This window comes from Rutilus rutilus, assembly GCF_951802725.1.
Source record: "Rutilus rutilus genome assembly, chromosome: 8".
NCBI lineage: Eukaryota > Metazoa > Chordata > Actinopteri > Cypriniformes > Leuciscidae > Rutilus > Rutilus rutilus.
This window is the reverse complement of record NC_140222.1, coordinates 24577560-24589620: the sequence shown is the minus strand read 5'-3', so window position 1 is coordinate 24589620 and position 12061 is coordinate 24577560. Positions and strand designations below refer to the sequence as shown.

The 12061-nt window shown below is 37.2% G+C and overlaps 1 protein-coding gene across 1 annotated transcript in view; it reads left to right on the top strand.

Moving 5' to 3' along the window:
* The window catches only part of lrp1ba (low density lipoprotein receptor-related protein 1Ba), a gene marked incomplete at its 5' end in the record, with an annotated part of 237412 nt that extends 226576 nt beyond the window's left edge, over positions 1 to 10836 (top strand). The window contains 7 exons of the mRNA XM_084415835.1: positions 2178 to 2291; positions 4550 to 4626; positions 5314 to 5404; positions 5582 to 5732; positions 7031 to 7138; positions 7725 to 9605; positions 10112 to 10836. Of these exons, the coding sequence (XP_084271961.1) occupies positions 2178 to 2291; positions 4550 to 4626; positions 5314 to 5404; positions 5582 to 5732; positions 7031 to 7138; positions 7725 to 7865 (682 nt within the window). The 3' untranslated portion in view covers positions 7866 to 9605; positions 10112 to 10836. The remainder of the gene's footprint in view (positions 1 to 2177; positions 2292 to 4549; positions 4627 to 5313; positions 5405 to 5581; positions 5733 to 7030; positions 7139 to 7724; positions 9606 to 10111) is intronic.
* Between the last annotated feature and the right edge of the window lie 1225 nt (positions 10837 to 12061).

Sequence of the window (12061 nt, the reverse complement as noted above, 5' to 3'; positions counted from 1 at the left end):
TTGTCTGGCCGATGTGATGGAGCTTTTACTCTTCTCTTCCACACACAATAAACCCCACCAGACTATATTTATTTTTTACCTACCTCCACTTTTCTTGCTTGCCAAAGGCTTTTATCTGCAGTGAAAAGGAAGACGGTGCATCCTCAAAAACATTTAGATGAGAAAATATGCCTTTATTTTCTACAGTAAATGAACCTGAATGGATCACACTAGTAGAAATGAAAGGTATGGTAAAGATCAGGCCTTTCAGGAAGTATAAGTGTTCATAGAAGTATGCATCACCTTCTTAAAGTCAGGCTTTGTTTGGTTTCCTTCCTTTCTGTGTTATCAAAGAAAATCTTGTTGAAGATGGACATAAATTCTTTATTGTGACACCTGGTCTTCTTTTTCCATCTCTTGTTGCCACTGATGGTCTGATAACGCCATTGTGCCCTTCGGGAACGAATCAATTTGCATGCAGATGATTCAGTCTTGTGTTTTTCTTTGGTGTTTGAAGGTGAAGGGATGGTAATGACAGTGGCCAGACATTCATATATTACCTGGAAAATGAGTGTATTAACGTGAAGATGCAGTGCATCCTGCTCATTCAGACCTGCTTGATTTCACATCACCCCATCAGAGACTTTTTTTTTTTTTGTGTGTGTCTTTTGTTTGTCCTTCCTCTGTTTCGTTATCTTTCTCCAGCAGCGTTTCATTAGAGCTTGTTTTAGTGGGTCTCAATAGAGGGCCCTGCAGACACTCTTGTGTTAGATTGGAATTAAACAAAAAGGCTCGAGTGTCCAGCAAGTCTGTGGTTTGCGTGACTTGAAAAGTCTTTCGTTTGTTCATTTCTGGTTCAAATCTGCCGTTCTTTGTGTTGCATGCAGATGGCCATGTGTGGCACACTGTAGCTATTTTGTTTAACATAGTGGTAGGGTTGGATGATGGTTTGAATATTTATGATATTATGAAATGCTCACAAAGTGCAATACAAAAGTAAATGATATTCTGGCGAGTCACAATTTTTGAGATTTTTTTCCAGTGTGACTTTCCCCCATATTCTCATTACCGCAATGCATCGGAGCGTTTAACATGTAACTTTTTTTTGTAACTCCCATTATTGTCAATTGTCATTGTCATCACTGTAAAACAACTGTCAATATACATAAAAAAATGCATTATGGTGATGGGAATGAGAATATTTATTTATTATTTATTTATTTAATTTGCATTAAGATAATGAGAATGAGTTTTTTTTTTTTATTACGCTCATGAGAATGATAATTTATTTTATTCGTTTGTGTGAATGTAATAAGAATGAGATTTGTTATTTATTTATTTATCACAGAATTGAAAGTTTTATTTTTTGCATTAATATAACGATAATTTTATGTTATTTACGTAGCTTTTTGCAGTATGATAATTATTTATTTTTATTATTTGTTTGTTTTGCATTACGGCTGAGAATTAAATTGTTTTTGCATTATAATAATGAGACTTATTATTTTGCATCACAATGATAAGAATGAGTTTATTTTTATATATATTTTTTTCAATAATAATGAGAATTAGATTTTTTTTTCCCCTTGATTAATTTTGTATTATGGGCATGAGAAAGAAAATATTTTTCTTTTTACATTATGGTAATGAGAATGAGATTTATTTGTTTATTTATTTGCTTTATTATTGTAATAAGAATGATATTAATTAATTTATTGATTATATTTTACATTACGGTAATGATAATGAGATTATTTTGTTTGTTTGGTTGTTTATTGCATTATTGTAATGAGAATGAGATTTATTTATTAACTTCTTTACATTACGAGAATGAGATTATTTATTTATTTATTTATTTATTTATTGCTTTGCAATAATTGTCATGCAAATAATGTCAAAAAGCTGTTTTTTTTTTTTTTTTAAGAATAGTCTTAAAAGTAGGCTTTATATGCTTTATGTAGAATACAGTTTAATTAGTGAAATATTTCCCAGCCATGTACTTGACAGGATTCATAAATTAATGTCCATGAAGCGGCTGAACTGTAATGATAATTAACTGTCATGTTGACGTCGCCCAGTCTTTTATAGAAAGGCATAATAGCCTCCAGCTGTTTGCACTGTGTGTAAGTGTATTTCAGGCCTCTTTTCTTTTCTGTTTTTCTCATGTGTCTCCTTTCGTGTCGTTGCGTTCTCCTCAGTTGCCCGTCCGAGTTTAAAAGCCCGAGGTGTGACGAGAGAGCTAACCTTTGTGATCACTACTGTCAGAACCAGGGCGTTTGTTTCCTCACCGCCTATAACAAACCTCGCTGCAAGTAGGTCTTCCTGGTTCATTATATTTGCAAAACATTCCCACAATCCCATCCGCCAGCATGTGTCTGGCCTGTTCGTGGAATGCCGTCACACACAGACATTGCTAACCGACTCGCACAGCTTCCAAGAGCACGTTTCACACACATTGCACTCGCTTTTCCCGGACACACGCAGCCATTTCTCCGCACCATGCTGTAGGTGTATGTTTCTCAGTGTGTTTCATTTCTGTGTTTGCCATGACTGGAGTGATTATAGTGATTATAGCCCTGCATATGCTGAGGACGACGTCTCTTTGATTGGTCTTCTTGTATCCATTATTTATCATCTTATTTTCTTTGCAATTTTCATGAAGTCCTTTATTTGTTCTCTGTCCATTTTGCTGCTCTTTTATTTTCCCATATTTGACACATTTTGTTTTTTAAATGTTTGTTTATGTTTAAACAAGGCACTTTTCATGAATATGGTACACTTTGGTGTGTCCTGTGACTGTTTGGAATTAAAAATCCCATGATTTTTGGTTGTAAAACCTATATTATAAATGTTAGACCCAGCATAAAAGTACAATATAAGTAAACGTACAAAAATATCTGTATCCTCTTCTTAAAATAAGTATCTTTGGCCTGTCAGAAGTCTTGACCTTTTTGACTGTGCCTTAAAATTAAAATCTTACAAAATAGCAGTATTTTGAGTCAGTCTAATTGTCACATGTATTATAATAGTCATTATGTAATATTTGTATAGTAGTGTGTATATATGCAGTTTTTATGTATAATAATAATATTAAAGGTATAGCGGAGGATTTTCTTTTTCCGGGTGGATCGTCAAGACTATTGGTCCTCCTAAGTGTCAATCATGTTTACGTAAGGCCGTCGTACCTGCTCGTGCACACGATTCACACGATGGCGTGTGCTCAAAGCACAGGTTGGGCTTCCCACTGATGCCTCAGTCGCGAAGTTTCTACTTGACAGGTAAAGTTTGGCATGCTATTTGGAGAAATCCATTTAAAATCACTGCTAGTAAAAGTTAATGTAAGCTATGATTAGCTCGTGCATGCTCTCTCGTGCACACGTTTAATTGGCGTTCCCCTATCGGGAGCAGGTAGAGTGTTGCGCATGTGCATTTTTTCAAAAAGTGGAGAGGGCGGTTCTTTTCTAAAATTCGGGAAAATCCTCCACAATACCTTTAATATACAATTTTATATATAATGATATATACATGGGGTGGTGTGGCGCAATGGATAAGACACATGCCTTTGGTGTGAGAGACCCGGGTTCGAATCCACTGTGAGACACCAATGTGTCCCTGAGCAAGACACTTAACCCCTAGTTGCTCCAGAGGCGTGCGACCTCTGACATATATAGCAATTGTAAGTCGCTTTGGATAAAAGCGTCAGCTAAATGAATAAATGTAAATGTAAATATAATATATTATATAATATATTTAATATTTTATCAATAATACTATTCATTAACTATATTATCGTATGATATTTTTGAGCTATTTAATTTTAATATTTATTTATTGTTTATTAGTAGAAAACTACAAAATCACTGTAATTTGTGTATTTACTGATATTCACATTTATTTTTCTCAAAACCAAAAAAAAAAAAAAACAGCTCATATAATATTTTCTGAGTTTTATAATCCTTTCATTGAGTATTTGAAAAAAACACTATATTGTACCCTATCCATGGAAAGTCCCTCAGACAGTTCCAAGATTTTCATTTTATCTAGTGGAATTTTATTTAGCTGGATGTTCCCACCCTCCTGAAACTTCCTTCCTGAAAGGAAACTTTCCAGAACAAAATCCCTGTCCACAGGAAGTTTGGTTAAACATAGTTTTCGAACAGCTTCATTCACGCCACCATCTCTCATAAGAGCATTATCTCTCACATCGGTAGAATTCTGCTGTGGACGCATGCCATTTAGATCCAGGAAGTCAAACACACATATTGCATGTGTCTCAAGTAAGAATAATGCATCCCTTGAGCTGGATTTATACATCCCCCTGTGATTTATCCTGCGTTTATCATTGAAACGTGTTTTCATGCTTGTCAAAACCAAAATCAATATAACAAATGATACCATAAAAATGAATAAAATAAAGGAACACCAGAGTGAAAAATATATTTATTGTGGTAAAAGTGGTCAATTTTAACCTTTTTTTTTTTTTTTTTTAAATCGAATGATATGATGATTTGGGTAGTCAATGCACTGTAAATTTCACCAGCTGTGATTGTTTTTGATTCTCTTTTCACAGGTGCTCTGCAAACTGGTCAGGAACACAGTGCGAAAGACCCGCAACCAAGACCAACCGCTCAGAAAACGTCAGCGGGAGTGAGTTTCGCAAACACATGTACATGTTTTCTAAAAAAAAAACGTAATTGCAATCACAGTTGATTGTGTTAGCACATGTTGCTAAGCTAACAGCATAAAAGTACAAAAAAAATTGTCACACATAAATATTGGGTGAAATGTTCTGTTTTCAATTAGATTAAACTATTTTTCACCAATTGTTTTCATAATTTTTTTCAGTGTATTTATAGTCAACACTTCCCTAGTCCTCCATCTTGAAGCCTAATGTCACGTTAGTCAGTCAGGAGAGAAAACGCAACTGCTCTGCCCTTCTGTCCGAGTTTGTAGTGTTGACCTTTCTTCTAGTCTTCACTCAGACGGTTGCAGACATTAATTTTATTTCTGCAGAGAAAATCTGACATTTGAGGACATATCTCAGCGTGACATTTTAACTCCTGTGCATGTCTAGCCATGTTAGCTAAGAGAGCATTAGCATCATCGCAGAACAACTCACTCATAAAGTATTTTATGGATGTGTTCGTGATAAATGATTATGTTAATGTTTATAAATGTGAAATCAGAAAACTAACACACACTTGTGTGTAATATATATTTTTTTTAATTTGCATTTGCATTCATATTACTCCATTTTTATGTATTTATGTAAACGCTGTACATGTAAACACTGTAAATGTAATTCATTTTTTGTTCTTTTGTTTTTTTTTCCAGGAAGTATTGCCATAATAGTGCCTCTAGTTCTTCTTGTATGCATCATCACTTCTGTTACAGTGGGACTGCTTATTTGCAAAAGATGTCGAAGGTAAATATATAAACAGATCTTTTATTAGCTGTATTAGATGTCTAATCAGAACATTAAACATGATTTATTGATATTGCTGTAGCAAATATCTTATACCAGCTGTGATTAAGTGTTAAGCTGGTGTGCTAAATGATAGCTACAAACATAATAAACCTAATATACATTACCCCTTCACAGAGGTAAGCAGGTTCAGCGGCAGCCCATGGCGAACGGTGGCTTGAACGTGGAGATCGGAAATCCATCCTATAACATGTATGAAGTTGAACACGACAATCACGTAGACGTCGGAAGCTTTCTTCACCCCAGCTTCACCCTTGACCCTCATAAGGTACTAAACGAGTAGGAAGTGCTTTGAAGTGCTTGGCATCACTTGCTGGACTTAACTGACGTACGCGGTTTGATTGTAAACAACGTAATTTGATTCGTGATTTCATTGTTGCAAATAGTCTGTTTTTGGGGTTTAGTCAATACATTTGCTTGATGTCAAGTGTCAAAATCTGTGGGATGACAGCAATTTCTCATGAATTTCAGTATAAAATATTTGTATAACAATTCTTGCATTCATTCGCATTTAGTTCAGATTGGCAGTTTAAAGAAGAATAGTTCTACGAACAATTTTTCCATGAATTTGTTCCGCTCGTGTTTCATAAATGAGGCCCGTTAAAAACAAAACACCTTCTAACACATATACCAATGTGACTATACCAAAGAAAAGTTACGAAAATTTTGCGAAAAAAATAAAATAAAATCAAAACGGACACCAATGTCACCATGTGTTTTTTTTTCGTGTTTTTTTTATACTTATTTTATACGTTATTTTATAGTGTATTATTATTATTATTATTATATACCATCATATTTACATTTTTATAATATATAGTTTTTTATTGTCTATATTAGTTGTGTTTTTATTTCATGTTAGTATGATTACCTGAATGAATTGTTTGACATTTAAAGTCAAACAATAAAATAACACATGACATGATGGTACGAAATTTGTAAACCAATCTCATGGGAAAACGTAACTATTTTACAAGGTGGTAAATATTCTTATATCTTACGATTTTGTATGAATTCACATTGTACGAAGTATGGGGAAAAGGCCCCTAACCCCAGCCTTAAACCTAACTGCTTCTGGGGCATGAGCAAATCCTACGAAAAACATATGAATACGATTGTACGAATTAGCGACCAATTAGCCAAACCGTAAAATAGTTACGAATTGCGTTGCGTTGAAATTTCGGATTCTGTGTCCAAAAATGTGCTGAAACATTCAAGGTGATGTAAAATGGTCTATAGGATTATGTTTCTGCCCAATATAAACTCTATTTTTCTTTGTTTTTGCTTGGTTTAGTAAAACATAATATTTTCTTTTTTTAATTTAGCTAAAATCCCACAAGGACATTTAGCTTTGATTTCTTTGCCTCAAATTAATGGAGTGCGTAAAAGCAGAAAAGTTATTCTAACCTAAGTAGCCATTTTAGATTTAAACTCTTGCTTTATATGTACAGTAATTTGGGTTGCATTCCCCAAATGACTTCGTCTAATTTATTATTTTAATCTGTAAGTTTGTTAATGTGTACAGTGTTTTGGTGCATTCCGTTTAAATTGGGTGTTGTTTTTCAGGGCTGGTGTGTGAAGTCAAGCGACCAACGCAATTTGCCCCCCGCCCGCCCTGTGACCGCACACACTTTACCTATCCAGAACGTTCCAAAGGAGCTCATTCCAGGACAGGTGGACTCACATTATCCAAAACTACATTAAATGAAGAATTTTAGGGTGTGTTCACACTGAGCAGGTTTGGTTGGATTAAAACAAACTCCGGTGCGATTGCTCTGTTTGAATGAGTGTGAACGCTGCCATCTGAACCCTGGTGCGCACCAAACAAGCGGACCAAGAACCCGCAAAAGATGGGTCTCTGTCCACTTCCGAACGAACTCTGGTGCGGTTCGACTGAAATATGAACGCAACGCGGACCAAAAACATGACATGATGTCACAAGATGCGACCCTAAAAAGGACAGAATGCTCAAGCATAATTGTTTTTAGTCGCGATGTTTCCCATCACAGTTCGGTACAGGCGTCAGAAACGGCATCTCCTCGCAGCAGATCTTAGATTGTGTGTGACAGAAGGATTCCTGATGCTGTTTTGACTCTATTACACATTTTATAAGCTCTTCATGAGTTGTCAGCTGATACAAATCATCATATGTACACATTATTTTCAAAAAGAATCAAGACAACTGAACTTAAAGTGTGAACACACCCTTAGTTTATGAAGTAAATACAAACCAAACTAAAACATCATTGTGTATTCACAGGCCATGAACTATTCAAACCCCATCTACTCAAAGATGTATCATGACGGACGGCACTGTCGAAAGCCAGTCATCCACCTCGACATGAGACGCGATTTACTCCCAAAGAGACTGGACACGACCATTCGAGAAACGGCGGCGTAGCCTAGCTTTTCCTGCTTTGTTTTTATATAGATCTGTATAAAATGTATAAAACAAAGAACTTTTTATGTCCAGTCAGGTTAAATCATCTCACGTTGTGTCCCACATATATGTGCCAATTTCCTTTGTACAACTTTTTTTTTTTTTTTTTCAGTTGCAACCAAAATGTCTTTTATAAATGACAAATGCAGTGTTTTTCTTTGCTTTGTGACTTTGTAAATGCACTACACAAATACGAAAAAATGAAACGAAACAGCTGCTGAATCTCAAAAGGCTTTATACACATTAAAGAGAATTTTATATAGGTTTATTTACATACTCACTATGTATATGTTTTCCTGTTGGTGGTGCGGTCACCAATGCCTAGATATTCCCAAGTTGCCTCTTACATTTAGCAGTATTAGAAAAAAGAGACACCTATTTAATAAATGCATCATATGCTCATCACAGATTTTATTTTTGATATTTGTCATTGATGTTTCTCTTTAAGTTGACCAGATGCTTCAAATATGCAGTCAAAACCGAAAGTGAAACCAACCCACGATGTTTTTTTTTCAACTGTACTACAACTTGAAAACATGTTATATTTCATTTGCATATTGCAAAACATATCTTTCAGCACTTACAAGGACTAAAAAAAATATTTTATGTCACTCACCTTCACTCACTGGTTGTGAAACGACATGCGTGGGACTCTTGTAATGCCATGTTTGATGAAAATACACATTCTCTGTGCAAATGTACACAACTATAGGAGGAGAAAAAAAACGTTTTATAATTTTATAGTTGATTTGTACGTCCGGTTTGCTTGTATTTTCTGGAAATGTATTAAATGTAGACCTTTTATACAAAACGATGTACGCAGTATATTGGTCCGTCTTCACTTTGAGCTGCAACTGGAGTGTTTTTTAATAATGAAATTAAATAGCTTGATATTGCACTGCGCAATCGTACAGGTTGCTATTGTATAAAGGGAAATGAATTGGAATACATATAGATACATCTAATGTGTTTTTGGACCAAGAACTATGAAATAAATGGTTTTTCTTGCCATTTTAAATGTGTTTTGGTTGTGATTGAAGTGTGCCCTGTTGCATAACTCAGGCTATTTGCAAACGTAACATGGCTTATTTGTGTTGCGTGTAGAATTATTAGATATAATCTTCCTTGTTTAACCGGTTTGCTCCAGTATAATTTACATTTCAGGAGAAGCGGATGCATTTTCCATAGAACAGAAGGTAAGAGATGTGGAAACCCTCATAAAAGTAAACAGGTTTACATTGGAAGATGTCGCTGCCAGAACAATTTGCAAACAATCTGGGAAAACCGCTAAGAAAAACTCCCGGATTTGGCACTTTACCATTTACCGTGATATTAATCGGATTGGAATACTTAATGGATCGGGGATTTTCGTGCCCATGTACCCCGAGTCTTAACGTGACACTGATGAGCTTCGTCTTTCTTGGACCTTCTCTTCTGGCTCTGACTGTCATGATGTTCATACGAAGGCCTTGCAGACGTAATTCGAAGAATTGTGCAGAGTTTTTTTTATTTTGTCTGATTCCACCTTCATTGTGGATGTTTCTGTTGTTGTTTGAGGGGAAATATGTCGCTTGTGGCTTGGTACACTGGGAAGGAGATTACGTGCTGGATGAAGAACTCCAGATTAAATGGTGTAAACCCACTGGAGTGAACGCAACAGACCTGCTAGATCTGACCGAAAAAATAATTTTCTACTCAAGGGTGAGTGTACTATGCAGTTTTTAATCGTTTTATTAAATTAAGTATTTAATATAAATATTTGTCAGCGCACCATTAAAACATGATGATGTTGCACATACAAAAGAATGTTAATGTAACTTTTGTATTGCCCTGCAGAGTTTAGCTCCAACCCTGATCAAACTCACCTACCTGTAACTGTAGAACTTAAATAGCTTGTTCAAGTGTGTTTGATCAAGGTTAGAGCTAACCTCTGCAGAACAGTGGCCCTACAGGACCGGATTTGAGGAACCCTGTTCAATGTAAATGTAATTTTAGACAATTTTAAAACTTGAATTACATTTCCTAAAAATTGCCAATATTATAATAGCTAAAGATTAAATGATCTATATAACAGGTTGAATGTAAGTTGTATATGGTTTATGGCAAAAACCAACAACAAAAAACTAAATGGAAAAGAAGGCATGTTTGATGAATATCAGTACTGTTATTCCATCTTATTACTGTATGGATGTTTGTTTGTTTTTTAGCTCTCAGCTTTAGCTCTACTGTCAGTCCTCTGTGTTTCCGTCATGGCTGCCGTCATTTATAACGACTGTAAGAGCAGAACTTTGGAGCAACTGAATAAACATGATGAACCAACACGACAAACATCTCTCAGCAGCTCGGAAGAGGAAGTACAGCACCCGTCTGCCTAAATACAACATGTCAAACAACTGTTTAATGTTATACAAATTAATAAATAGACATAGATTTAAACTTTCGCCAAGGTACAACTTTCATTTCTGTTTAGATGCATGTTGTCTTGTTTCTTTGTAATAACAGGATGTGTTGTTTACTACACTGTACAGAGCAAGCTTTTCTCATGCGTGCCTATAGGGCTACACACGCACTGCAAGATGCTAATGCAAATACATGCCACCTTTGAAAGATAATGAAACATTACGGATGTTATTAAGTTTCTATGCTCTTGATAGTTTCTATGTTCTTGAAAGAATTAAATAGAAATGCTGAAGTTCAAATTGAGATGTCTAACTTTTGTTTCGATTAACCATTATCATCTCTGTTGTTGGATGTAGGCTACAGTTTATATAGTTTTTGCATACAGTGGATATAAGTCAACGCATTCCTGTTAAAACAGCTGCTTTTGAGATGTAAAAAATTAAACAAAAGATAATTATATCAGAACTTTTGCACGTTTATTGTAGAAATTAGAACCTTTGTAATGCCAGTGAAAAACAAAGTGACACATTACAAAGAAAAAAATCTTGGAAGGAATAACTACCTGCATAAATGTGCACACCCATCCATCCATCCATCCATCTTCTTCCGCTTATCCGGGGCCGGGTCGCGGGGGCAGCAGTCTAAGCAGAGATGCCCAGACTTCCCTCTCCCTAGACACTTCCTCTAGCTCTTCCAGGGGGCACACTGAGGCGTACCCAGGCCAGCCGGGAGACATAGTCCCTCCAGCGTGTCCTAGGTCTTCCCCGGGGTATCCTTCCTGTAGGACATGCGTGGAACACCTTCCCGGGAAGGCGTCCAGGAGGCATCCGGAACAGATGCCCGAGCCACTTCAGCTGACCCCTCTCGATGTGGAGGAGCAGCGGCTCTACTCTGAGCTCCTCCCGAGTGACCGAGCTTCTCACCCTATCTCTAAGGGATCACCCAGCTACCCTGCGGAAAAAGCTCATTTCAGCCGCCTGTATCCGGGATCTTGTCCTTTCGGTCATGACACACAGGAACGTAGATTGACCGGTAACTCGAGAGCTTCGCCTTGCAGCTCAGCTCTTTCTTCACCACGACAGACCAGTAATCGACCGCATTACTGCAGAAGCTGCACCGATCCGTCTGTCAGTCTCCCGTTCCATCCTTCCCTCACTCATGAACAAGACCCCAAGATACTTGAACTGCTCCACTTGAGGCAGGAACTCTCCATCAACCTGAAGTGGTTTTCCGACTGAGAACCATGGCCTCGGAATTGGAGGCGCTGATTCTCATCCCAGCCGCTTCATACTCGCCTGCAAACCGTCCCAGTGCATGCTGAAGGTCCTGGTCTGATGGGGCCAGCAAGACAACATCATCCACAACAAGCAGAGACAAAATCATGTGGTCCCCAAACCTGACACCCTCCGGCCCCTGGCTGCACCTAGAAATTCTGTCCATAAAAATTATGAACAGAACCGGCGACAAAGGGCAGCCCTGCCGAAGTCCAACATGCACCGGGAACAAGTCTGACTTACAGATGACAATTCGAACCAAGCTCCTGCTCCGGTCGTACAGGGACTGCATAGCCCTTTGCAAAGGGCCCTGGACCCCATACTCCCAGAGCACCCTCCACAGGACGCCACGAGGGACACAGTCGAATGCCTTCTCCAAATCCACAAAGCACATCCACAAGCACAAACTCCCATGAACCCTCCAGCACCCTGGAGAGGGTTAAAGCTGGTCCAGTGTTCCACGACCGGGACGAAAACCGCACT